The following is a 12632-nucleotide window of genomic DNA, read 5'->3' on the forward strand; positions in this document are numbered from 1 at the left end:
ACAATGACAATTATGACAATAATTTTATGTTAGTGCTGACATTTGCCACATCACCGATCTCAGACTGCTTCAGTCTTGAAATTTAAAATGATGAATGACTTCATGAGAGGATTCGCAGTCAACTCTTTCTCTCTCTGTCTCAGGGAATGATGTACCTGGAGGAGAGGAGGCTGGTCCACAGGGACCTGGCAGCTCGGAACGTGCTGGTAAAGTCTCCCAATCACATCAAGATCACCGACTTCGGCCTAGCCCGACTGCTGGACGGCGATGAGAAAGAATACAACGCAGACGGGGGAAAGGTCGGTGTAAGTGGAAGAGTGTTAATCTTTATGTGTGTACAGCGCAATTTCACATGCGGGACAATTGATATGAAAGTACTAAAACTACAAGACTTGTGACAGGGAAAACCGTACATAAATGACACTTTTCACAATAATATACATTAAATTCAGTTCATTTCAATTCAGTTTTATTTATATAAACTTCTCTCACTTTATCTGAGCAAAATCACAGTAACTGTTGACTCGAGGCGCTTTATATTGTAAGGTAAAGATCCTACAAGAATACAGAGAAATCCCAAACAATCAAACAAACCACTACAAGCAATCACTTGGTGATGGTGGGAAGGAAAAACTCCCTTTTAACAGGAAGAAACCTCCGGCAGAACCAGGCTCAGTGAGAGGCAGCCAACTGTCACCCTATATCAGGTGTGCATAATTATTAGGCAACGTCCTTTCCTTTGGCAAAATGGGTCAAAAGAAGGACTTGACAGGCTCAGAAAAGTCAAAAATAGTGAGATATCTTGCAGAGGGATGCAGCAGTCTCAAAACTGCAAAGCTTCTGAAGCGTGATCATCGAACAATCAAGCGTTTCATTCAAAATAGTCAACAGGGTCGCAAGAAGCATGTGGAAAAACCAAGGCGCAAAATAACTGCCCATGAACTGAGAAAAGTCAAGCGTGCAGCTGCCAAGATGCCACTTGCCACCAGTTTGGCCATATTTCAGAGCTGCAACATCACTGGAGTGCCCAAAAGCACAAGGTGTGCAATACTCAGAGACATGGCCAAGGTAAGAAAGGCTGAAAGACGACCACCACTGAACAAGACGCACAAGCTGAAACGTCAAGACTGGGCCAAGAAATATCTCAAGACTGGTTTTTCTAAGGTTTTATGGACTGATGAAATGAGAGTGAGTCTTGATGGGCCAGATGGATGGGCCCGTGGCTGGATTGGTAAAGGGCAGAGAGCTCCAGTCCGACTCAGACGCCAGCAAGGTGGAGGTGGAGTACTGGTTTGGGCTGGTATCATCAAAGATGAGCTTGTGGGGCCTTTTCGGGTTGAGGATGGAGTCAAGCTCAACTCCCAGTCCTACTGCCAGTTTCTGGAAGACACCTTCTTCAAGCAGTGGTACAGGAAGAAGTCTGCATCCTTCAAGAAAAACATGATTTTCATGCATGACAATGCTCCATCACACGCGTCCAAGTACTCCACAGCGTGGCTGGCAAGAAAGGGTATAAAAGAAGAAAAACTAATGACATGGCCACCTTGTTCACCTGATCTGAACCCCATTGAGAACCTGTGGTCCATCATCAAATGTGAGATTTACAAGGAGGGAAAACAGTACACCTCTCTGAACAGTGTCTGGGAGGCTGTGGTTGCTGCTGCACGCAATGTTGATGGTGAACAGATCAAAACACTGACAGAATCCATGGATGGCAGGCTTTTGAGTGTCCTTGCAAAGAAAGGTGGCTATATTGGTCGCTGATTTTTTTTTGTTTTGTTTTTGAATGTCAGAAATGTATATTGGTGAATGTGGAGATGTTATATTGGTGTCACTGGTAAAAATAAATAATTGAAATGGGTATATATTTGTTTTTTGTTAAGTTGCCTAATAATTATGCACAGTAATAGTCACCTGCACACACAGATATCCCCCTAAAATAGCTAAAACTAAAAACAAACTAAAAACTACTTCCAAAAACATTCAGCTTTGATATTAATGAGTTTTTTGGGTTCATTGAGAACATGATTGTTGTTCAATAATAACATTATTCCTCAAAAATACAACTTGCCTAATAATTCTGCACTCCCTGTATATTCATTATATAATTATATGTAATTAGTTTTTAAAGTGTTTGAATTGATGATATTTGTTACATTTCTTTTTTCCATCCTTAGTTTTATTTCTAGCTCCACACTGGCCTTGTTAGCACAGCCTGATTAGTTTCATAATACATCTGTGCGCAGCTCTTGTATATTAAAATACAAGCACTTAGAGCACTTACAGCGTTAAAAGAAGACAACAGTGGAGCAAATCAGAAACAACCTGACAGCTCGTTGATTCACAAGAGCTTCCTTATTACCTCCCAATCAGTGGCTTTACAGTTAAAAAGGAACCAGCTGTGCGATTCTTTAAATATTGATTGGATCATAATTATCTGAGTGCACAAATCAGTAATTAGTCCCATTTCACTGCAGGGCAACCTGCATGTGACGAATAAAGCTTTGATTGATTGATTGATTGATTGATTGATTGATTACAGATTAATCACTCAGTAACTGTTTTTGTTTTGGAAGGAAGCACCATACTAGATGCATACTACTACTTCCTTGTTGGATAAGGAATACTTTACCATTAACTACCTTTTCTGTATCACCATGAGTAAAGAATACTTATTAGTTACTTATTTCCTAGGGACTGTCACTTATTGGTTTTTGTCTGTTCAATCAATAAGGCAAAGCATTTAAAGATACAGTCATATGAAAAAAAGACCCCGAGCTTCAAAAATGACACCTCACGATTCGGTAGATTGTAGAACCAAAAACTTGACGGAAGGATTTTCAGTCTCTCACATCATTGTGGAGAAAATCTAAATCGTGCTGCCATGTTCTTTTTAAAGAGGAGAAGAAAGGCACAAGTCACACTTGTTCAGTGTTTTTCTACTTCTACTTGGGATGGGTCTCATCTCAAGAACGACGAGTCAGCATACAGAGAGGAGGTGCAACAGCTAACGGACTGGTGTAGAGTTAACAACCTGTCTCTGAATGTGGATAACACAAAAGCGATGATTGTTGACTTCAGGAGAGCACGGAGAGATCACTGTCCACTTACCATTGATGGATCATCTCTGGAGGTCATCAAGAGCACCTAATTCCTTGCTGTCCACCTGGCAGACAACCTCTCCTGGTCCCTCAAGACTCGCTCCATAACCAAGAAGGTTACAGCATCTGTACTTCTTGCGGAAGCTGAGAAAAGCCCATCTCCCTCCATCTATTCTTACCACGTTCTAAAGTGGGATTATTGAGAGCATCGTGAGCAGCTGCATCACTGTCTGGTATGGTAACTGCACCGTATCGGTTCGCAATACCCTATAACAGATAGTGAGAGCAGCTGAGAAGATCGTTGGAGCCCCTCTCCCCTCCATCGCGGACACTTATAGCACCCACTCCATCCACAAAGCCACCAGCATCGTGGAGGACCCCACACACACTCTTTACCCTGCTGCCTTCTGGAAAGAGGCACCTGGGACCTCACTACCAGACTATGGAACAATTAAAAGTGTTACCATAGAGAGCTTTGAAAACTCCAGTCAAAAGCCGGCTCAGACAGTCAGGGGCTGCATAGCTGTAAAGTAAAGAAGACACAACCTCTGTTACTCTATCATCACTCATTTCAAATGTCAGCACAGCCAGTCACACACACGGCAGAGTTGCAGTGATTAATCTCAGTGTGTTTTTCTTTTGTCAGACAACTTTGTGAAGATCAAATAATGATCTTATCGGCGTCAGAGCAATAGCGGAGAATTACTTTTCATGTCACTTAGCAGGTAGTATCCGTACCCCGCGATCAAATCACTGTTTTGTGCCCGTTTAGCGGAACAAAAACAGACACACGTGTAAATGAGAACAACAAAATCATAAGTGTGGCTTTGTTTAATCACAGCAGAGGTAACGATGGAGATAAGGAGGAACGTCAGCGGGGTTACAGCACCGTGTTGGCTCCATCTGGCCAGATATTAATTGCCAAGCTTAATTTTGCTGTTTATCAACCCAAAAAAGGGAGAAAAATAAGAAGAAAGGCTGTCGTTTTCATATTTCAGTCATTTAGACGCAAGTAGTTATCTTTACAAGAGCAAAACAAAACAAAAGCACTGTGATTACAGTTTCAAATTTAGAAAAATTAACGCTTTTTGGTTCATGAGCACCTGAAGTAGCATGGACGTACAACAAAAACCCCAAGGAATGTGTTATGTTGAGCACATTTGGTCAGAAAAAACAGTGGTGAACTTTAGCACAATATAATTTAGAAGCACTTCATGCAAACAAATAACGTAGCCGCAGCTCCCAATCAGTTTGTTTTGTTTGGGGAACCAGTCTGCATTAATTAGAATCGCCTTCTCTTTTTCCCCACCCCACTCGAGACTTCCTATGCAAATGTCCTGATCAACTCCCTTTATTAAATTGGCTCATTCATCGCTACACCCATTCAGTTGGAGGCCCGTAGGTAGCCACTGCATCTTGAGTTGGAGCAGTTATCTCTGGACACGAAAAGGGTGGTGGGAGTGGGAGTGTGGTTGCGGGGTGGGGGGGCAGTATTTTCATAAACCAGGCGAGTTTGATTCAGCCATTCTGAGTGATTGGCTCCATGTTGGTATTCACTGATGCCTGGAAGAAAAAAGAAAAAGAAAGAAGGGTGGGGGCTGTTGTCAGCACATCTACACGTATGCCATAAAAATAGACGTGCCGTGGGAGATAAATCAACAGAGATGAAAGTGGAGGTGCCATACCACATTTCCAACCTGAAGCAGTTTCATTTCCTCCCTTCCTGCTCATTTCCCCAAAGAATGAGTGTGTGTGTGTGTGTGTGTGTGTGTGTGTGTGTGTGTGTGTGTGTGTGTGTGTGTGTGTGTGTGTGTGTGTGTGTGTCTGTCAGGCTACCAAACGAAGGGAGGGGCTGGATTTTAAATGACCTCACATGCAAAAGGACACATAATTGCCTTGCTCAGTAGACATGCTGAAAATCCAGTCAATATGGAAATCACACAGTGGTCGGGATTTGGCGCGACGTCTGCCGTCGTCCTTGTCGGGAATGTCGAGAGATCTGCTGTTATTACTCTTTCACACCCCTTCCCGCTCTCTTTAGGCTGCTCGGATAAAGTGAGACAAATGGCCGATACAATCTCATTTAGCATCTTAAAAAGCGCACTCGCTATTGATGATTTCTGAGTCCAATCAATCACAATACTTGAGTAATATTGAGCAAAGCAAAACTATGGTTGAAGGCGCTGTCGATTGCCCAATAGCTTTTGAATGCTGGAGTAAAAGAAATGGCTGCTTTTGAGCAAACCAGCATAATGGAAAGTTGTCTGCAATTCAGGTATAAATGGATCAGATGAATGAGAAGCTAATAGTTCAGATTTTAGTTGTTTTATTTTTAATGTCTCTCCTCAGATGCCCATTAAGTGGATGGCTCTGGAGTGCATCCACTACAGGAAGTTCACCCATCAGAGTGACGTGTGGAGCTACGGTGAGTGTATTTCTTGTAGGCGTCAATGTTCCTCGTGCTCCAGCGACCTCAAATCCTGTTTAGTGTATCTGCATTTGCATTTTCACCCGCTCCCTGTCTCCTGTCGTTCTCTGGGTCCCTCTGCCTCACCTTTCCCATCTTTCTCCGTCTATCTTATTAATATTTTTGTTTTTCTACTCCTCTTCCGCACAACACACTCCAGGAGTGACCATCTGGGAGCTGATGACATTTGGAGGCAAGCCTTACGATGGGATCCCCACGCGAGAAATCCCAGACATCCTGGAAAAAGGCGAGCGCCTGCCCCAGCCGCCAATTTGCACCATAGACGTCTACATGGTCATGGTCAAATGTAAGAACACACACACACACACACACACACGCACACACACATGTCAGACTTCTTCCTGTGTCTGAAGCAAAGTGATGAGCGGGGTATAATTTTACATGTGAAAAGAAATGGCATAGATAAGCTTGCTTCTGATAAACATATCTATAAATAATAACCACATGTGAAAGTCTATTTACGCATTTACAATTTAGTTTAAGTTTATTGCTGCTTTGCCAATAAACATGGCTTCCCTGCTTTTCATTTTCTTAATATGTATCTGGTGTCAACAGGCCACCAGCTTACAATAAAACTGTCTGAAGCTAAAAGCAATGACAATGACATAACAGCAGAACCTGTAATATTTACTAATTAACACGTAAACACACAACAGCGTTAAATTTGCTTGGCTCTCGAGAGCTGCAAGTTCTTTGGAAACTAGCATGAAGTTACTAAACTAGAAAAATAGCTCATAACTGATCAGAAACCCAAAACTTTTTATTTTTAGATATAAAGAGTTTATTTAACCATGCTTTCTCCACTCTACAAGTTAGGCTTGTAGATTAATTTGACATGTGAACAGAATGAATTGAAATTAACACATAGATCCTCCTGATAGAAGAGCGTCAGAAATATTAAAAGTTATATGTGATGGCTTAATCATTCCATGGATCTTATTGGGGTTTGGACACATATCATGGTAGGTATCCTCTAGAGACAGCATATAAAAGATGTAAACCTTCATGATATCAGTTACTGGATATGCTACAGTAATATCAGGGAAAACAGTGGATGGAGACCATGGAATGACCAATTTTACTGCAACTGTGTGCAATGAACTTGCACTCTTGTTTCCTTTGAAAAGCTTGCTTTCAAAAATTGAGACCAGATCTATGATCACTCCCAGTTGGTGGTCATCTCTGAGTTGACTTTGGTGCGTTAAGACTGGCAGAATGGGGTCAAGTTTGCAACTGCATCAATTAACTGTGATCTGTTGCTATCTGCTTCACTTTTGCCATCTATGTACTCAGAAATTCACATTAACTACTTAAATTTAGAATCCAGCCTGAAATTAATACGTTTGAAATAAATAAGTCCTCTGCAAACAGTGACGTGTTTGCTAAACAGCCATTTTACTGTTAAATGGCATAGGTCCTAGCTTTTATATTGGAATTTAACCAGAATACAACCAGCGGGCAAACAGCTCGGTCGATTCTCCTACTACAAAGAGACGAGTGTAGAATGACTCAGATTTATTGCAACCTGTTGGAAAGCTATCCGTGTTTATAAATTAGATGGTAATTATGTTTAAACCCTAGCTATTTGGAGTCAGGTTGCCTCCCACCAGGAGAGCTGTGCAATGTGGTCAAAAGTGGTTACAGTAACTCCTTGCAATCAATCAACAAATGCAAAACAGAATAAATGTCACTGATTCAACATTGATTATTTTCCATTTCCAAGAAGATTGCTGTCTTATTTTTACTCTAATATGACTGCTGTTTTGAAGCTTTTGGTGTTTATAGCATATGAAGCTAATAAGCTAGCAAACTTGGCCAATAGCATGTTTTGCACATTGTGTGATACTGAGTAATGTGCAAATTTTGTCAGGCTGAAAACAGATGTGAAACTGTACTACTGGAGTAAATTAACCAACTCCTTGGAGTATGTCTCAGTATGCTGCTATTAATCTAATGAATGCCAAACAAGATCATCCACAATCAAAGTAGTCTCACCTCTACAAAAAGCGGATTTTTAAACCTTAATAGAAATGGCTGAGTTATATGAAATGGCACCTACTGTAAAGATGTCATAAATGAAATGAAGGGAGCTTTAGAGACCAAATGCATTTTTGTACCAGCATGTAAACCTGTTTATTTCTGCTCTAAAGTCTATGGGCTCTGTACTGTTTTTGGAGCCTTCCTCGAGTAGTCATTAGAGGAGCTACTGCCTCGGCCCCAAAGTTTGCTGCTTGGTGTTACAAAACTCTAGATCCATATTATATATTAGTATATAAGTTTTAGCAAATTCCTTATAGCAGTCATTCAAATATTGTTGTTGTCTAAGCAACACATAGCAGCATGAAACAATGTTATAGAGTAGCACTCCAATAAAGCACGCCTCGTGGAGAACATGATCAAATTTATTTTTATGCCATGTTTATTCACTACTGTAATTCGGCTTAAAGTGTCACGCATGAGTTGTAGTTTAATAATAAGGCTCAGATGTTAAATATTCATCTGGTGAGATGTTAGTTGGGCTCTGGGGCTTCATTTCAAGGCTAGAAGAAAAGCTGGTATATGGAAAGAAGGAAAGTAGATGAGCTGTTGTCATGAAACTGTGATGAGATGCTGGTTTATGGTCTGCAGCATACAGCCCAGCCCTCACTGGGGATAATGCCCACATCCTTGTTGGTGTCATCCTCCATCTGGACAACCACATCTCCCCAAACGCTCCCTCAAGCCAGTACAGCTCATCCAAAAATCCGCCTTCTCCCATCCTCCCCAAATTCTCCCATGTCTTTCCTATCTTGCAATCGTTCCCCTGGCTGAATTCTGTACCCTGTTGCTGGTGTCCATGGCTGTGGAGGGACCCTCCCTCCCATATTTCCAGGAAACTGTCCAGACTTGTATGCCAAACCATGCTCTGAGCTGTGCCAGCCTTTGGCTAGTTGGCTGTCCATCCACGCACCAGTCTGGTATTCACGCCGCCCTGTCTGAACTCAAGTATGTCGGAGTGACTTTTCTGTCACTCAGTCTTCTGTTGTCTGAAAATCTCCCCAAAAATGACCTCACTTCCACTCCTCCCCACTGACTTTCTTGTTTTCCCTCTTTACTTGTGATTCTCAGTTATTTTTAATTATCTAATCTTTTGTACCAGTGTTGTATCTCAATACATTCTTATGGCTGCTTGTAGCGCAGTGAATTTAAGCTTAGTCTACTGTTCCACTCATTGTAATTCACTCTGCAAAAGCTTAAAATGGCAAATGTGTTGAAAGAGAATAATGTGATCCAGCTTAGAGCTTGATATCAAAACATATTCCCATGACAAAAATGTTAATCCAACCGAAATGTCATAATATCTAATAGTTGCCAATGGCTTTTGACAGCACAGAAGCAAACCATGAAAGCCCTGCAGCCATTTAGCCTAATAATGCCAACTTATCCTCTCTTTCCTCCTGGTGGAGAAATGTAATTTTTATGTGCTATGCTAATTTGTCTGGACGTGTCTGGACACTAATGTTGTAAATGCTGAGGTCAGAGAGGTTCATTCAGCTTAACAAGCAGCAAAAATGCTTATCTACACCTGATTTATTAGGGTAGATGTCTGATACACAGTACACCACAGAAGCTTTGAATGCTAAAAGTAAAGGGAGAATGCTTTCAAAGCTGATGAGTTTGAAGTCAGCTGTAGTATGAGTACCCTTTGTCAGTTACATTTCTGTAGTTTTGCCTCTGTACACCATCAACATATGATCGAACTACTGAATTTAAGCTACAGTTCACAGGATTAAACAAAAGTGTTGCTTTAACTGTTTAGGAATTACATTCATTTTTATACATTGTCTCACAAGTTCCATAACCGGTGTTGGTCAAGTTAATTGAAAATAGTAATTAGTTACTAATTGCAGATTACTTTTCCAATAAAGTAATCCCGTTACTTTACAGGTTACTTATTTTCAAAAGTAATTAGTTACCTTACTACTTAGTTACTTTTTAAAAACATGATACATAAAACCATATAAAGCAATAGACCTTTCAGCCCAATTCTTTTTTTTTTTCATAATCAATCATATAAAATCTGTGAATTCCACATTCCTGTGGCAGCGTGCTAGGTGCTTGCTCAGATTTGAAGTTTAATATTTACGCTGTAGAAAGACGATTTTTCCAAATAGTAATCCCTTACTTTACTTGTTACTTGAAAAAGTAATCGGATTACAGTAACACACTACTTTTAACACGTTACTGCCCATCCCTGCCCATAAGTAACTGGACAACTGAATGACAAGCAGTTTCGTGGTCAGGAAAGTGCTGTTCCCTCATAATTACATGACAAATTAGAGAACCACCTTATAATTTTACTTTTAATTTAAAGATCACAAATAGCTCTTTCAAACTATATATAATCGTGTAACATTTTTATCAATGCTTTCTAATTATGTGTTTCTGCTGCACCACCACTGCTCTCTCCTCGTCATCTCCACCTCATCTTCTTCCTCCTCACCACGAACCTCGTTTCCTGAGCTGACATCAGGGCTCTAGCACATGAAAACATTATTATTTATCCCTGGTATTGTCACCGATACTTATTGTCAGCAGATTAGACTTTTGACCCTCTCACATCCTCATATCAAATGAGTCGATTTGCTAAGTATCAGAGTCCAACAATGTTAGATCCACTTCAAAGAAAGTTTGACATACACCAGCTAACAGAGGCTAACTCCTGCTAACAGCGGCAAAAACAGCAGCACTTACTGATGGAAAAGTTTAGGATATACTCAACAACTCACCTCAGTATTACTGTCAAAGTAAGCTTTGCTGACTTTCTCAAAGTTTTAAGCCTCCTCCAGAGCAAATAGATGTGGACACTTCTCACTTGGCATATTGACAGCTGAGGTAAACAATAGTTTCTCAAGGCAAAGAATGGGATATTCCACAATGGCCAAGTCAGTGACCTGATCATAACCCAAAAGAGCATACTTCTCAGTTATTAAATGCAAACCTGAAGGCAGAGAGACCCACAAACAAGCAGCAGCTGAAGGCTGCAGTAAAGGCCTGGCAGAGCATCTCAAGGGAGGAAACAGGATTTGCTGATATCCATGGATTCTAGACTTCATGCAGCCACTGACTGCAGCAGATTTTCATTCACATATTAAAAACAGTCCCTATATTTAAGATTGTATGTCTGATTACTTTTGAACCTCAGAAAAAGAGGAACTGTGTGTAAAAAGAGCTGTGATTCCTGAACAGTTAAAGCAATACTATCATATTTCACCCAAGTAGTGACCGGATGCTGTAGAACTATCTTTTAAATTCCGTGATTTGTAGTAACAACAAGCACTTTTTTATTCTTGGTTGTGCGTGGTGTGTTTGTCACTCGTAGTCATTGTGCAGCTGACACAAATGTCGTTCCACTTATCCTACTCACTATATTTCACCCTTATTAATGTAGTTTACATTAGTGAGTGGCTGTTTTAACACCATGGAGGAAAAATCATAGAATAAGTGATTCTGACTTTATGTGATCCCACACTTAATCAGGGGCAGGGCTCCTTGTCTTCTTGTTTTTTGGCATTACCTTTTAATTAGTAATTTTATATTACTGCTTATCATCCCAGCAGGTTTAAAATCTTCAGAAACGGACTATTTTTTACCCACCAATTAGCAAAAACTAACAGTGAGCGTCGTGATCAAAAATAACCCAAACAGGTCAGGCACAGAGTCCAAGTAGCGGGAGAGTCACACTGCCCAGTCAGAAGCCGGAAGCAGGCTCAGCAATCGGCCACATTAATTCTAATTGCATGTTGACTGCGAGCCGTTTGTTTGTGATCTCATGGGCCGTCACACTGCGTGCCCCACCGCTTCTGCACCACCCCAATAAAAATGAAATAGAGTTTGATCGCTGGAGTAATTACACCTCATTTAGGTAATGTGCCTGCGTGGGGCGTTACAAGTGGAAATTTGAACAAAGTCAAACAGGCGAAGTGACAGCTGAAAGGGTCAGGCTTTATTTAAGAGGAGCTAGATTAAAAGTGGTGCCCAGAATGTAAGAAATGCACATAAGACTGCAAATTTTTAATTCGATAAATGCCATTAGAGTATAGCAAGGTATATGCAAGTTTTTTGTAACATAAATACATGAAAAAGCAAACAATAACATACAATAAACCCCCTACTGGACTGCTGGAGACACCTCACTTTAGCCATCGATGCTGCAGAGTGTGTTATGGAGATGTCGACAGTGAAATCAGCAGCTCTCCTTGCTTACGATCTAATCCGAGCTAATACACCACCTGGCATTTTACCTTCAGGGGTTTGCTGTGTTTACTGCTGCAGTAGCCTGAAGGAGAGAAATGTGGTTTACAAAGTAAAATAAAAAAAACTTTTTTTATTACAACCTCTGAGTTGCCCTTGAGCAAAGCAGTAGAATTAAGTCAAAGTGAACGGCACTGTTGCTCATTCAGCATTCCTGAAATAAATGAAGGTTGAAGGTACACAGTGGCACAGCTTTCATTGAGTGCTTTCTCTTAGATAAACCGCGCACAGATAAAAGTTTAACAAAGCACTACATTATCCAGTATAAAGTGATAGCTGGAAATGTCCCCTTTTACCATTTCTTACTGAAGTGTATTCATGGAGCTGTTGGATTGCACCAAAATGACACTTTTTTTGTTTTTATCCAACTGAAGAAACAGAATATTCACATTTAGTGCGATCTAGCTGAAATTCAATTATTATTATTAAATGGTATTTCATGCAAGAGAGCTAATAAAGACAAATTAAATACTCACAGCTCTCATATTGATGTTTAAAGCGTTTTTGATTGATTCACAATATCAAGTCGTGCACTGAATAACACGCAAGGAAACATTCCACCCTAATCGCTGTCGGTAGATGCCGGTTGCATTCAAACAACACAATGAAAGACACTCATACCCTGACAGTTGGTTATTAATATTATTGCATGGATGTCAGTATAATTTGATTCTACCAAATTAAAAAGAATAACTGGGGAGAGAGAGGGCAACCATCCTGTAGGAAAGTAATGGAACAGAGGGAAGAAG

General features: G+C 40.6%; 1 protein-coding gene across 4 annotated transcripts in view; it reads left to right on the plus strand.

Annotated features, from left to right (window-relative positions):
- The window catches only part of LOC146680923 (receptor tyrosine-protein kinase erbB-4-like), a 376413-nt gene that overhangs the window by 343678 nt on the left and 20103 nt on the right, over positions 1-12632 (plus strand). For 3 of the 4 annotated variants that reach the window (XM_085447520.1, XM_085447517.1, XM_085447518.1), the window contains exons 21-23: positions 144-305; positions 5451-5526; positions 5729-5875. In XM_085447520.1, coding sequence (XP_085303646.1) covers positions 144-305; positions 5451-5526; positions 5729-5875 — 385 coding nt within the window. The remainder of the gene's footprint in view (positions 1-143; positions 306-5450; positions 5527-5728; positions 5876-12632) is intronic. The other variant, XM_085447519.1, reaches the window with a different exon arrangement.

This window comes from Copadichromis virginalis, linkage group LG23 (genome assembly GCF_057382275.1).
Source record: "Copadichromis virginalis isolate Kocher_CV1m ecotype Utaka linkage group LG23, C_Virginalis_male_GT1.1, whole genome shotgun sequence".
Taxonomy (NCBI): domain Eukaryota; kingdom Metazoa; phylum Chordata; class Actinopteri; order Cichliformes; family Cichlidae; genus Copadichromis; species Copadichromis virginalis.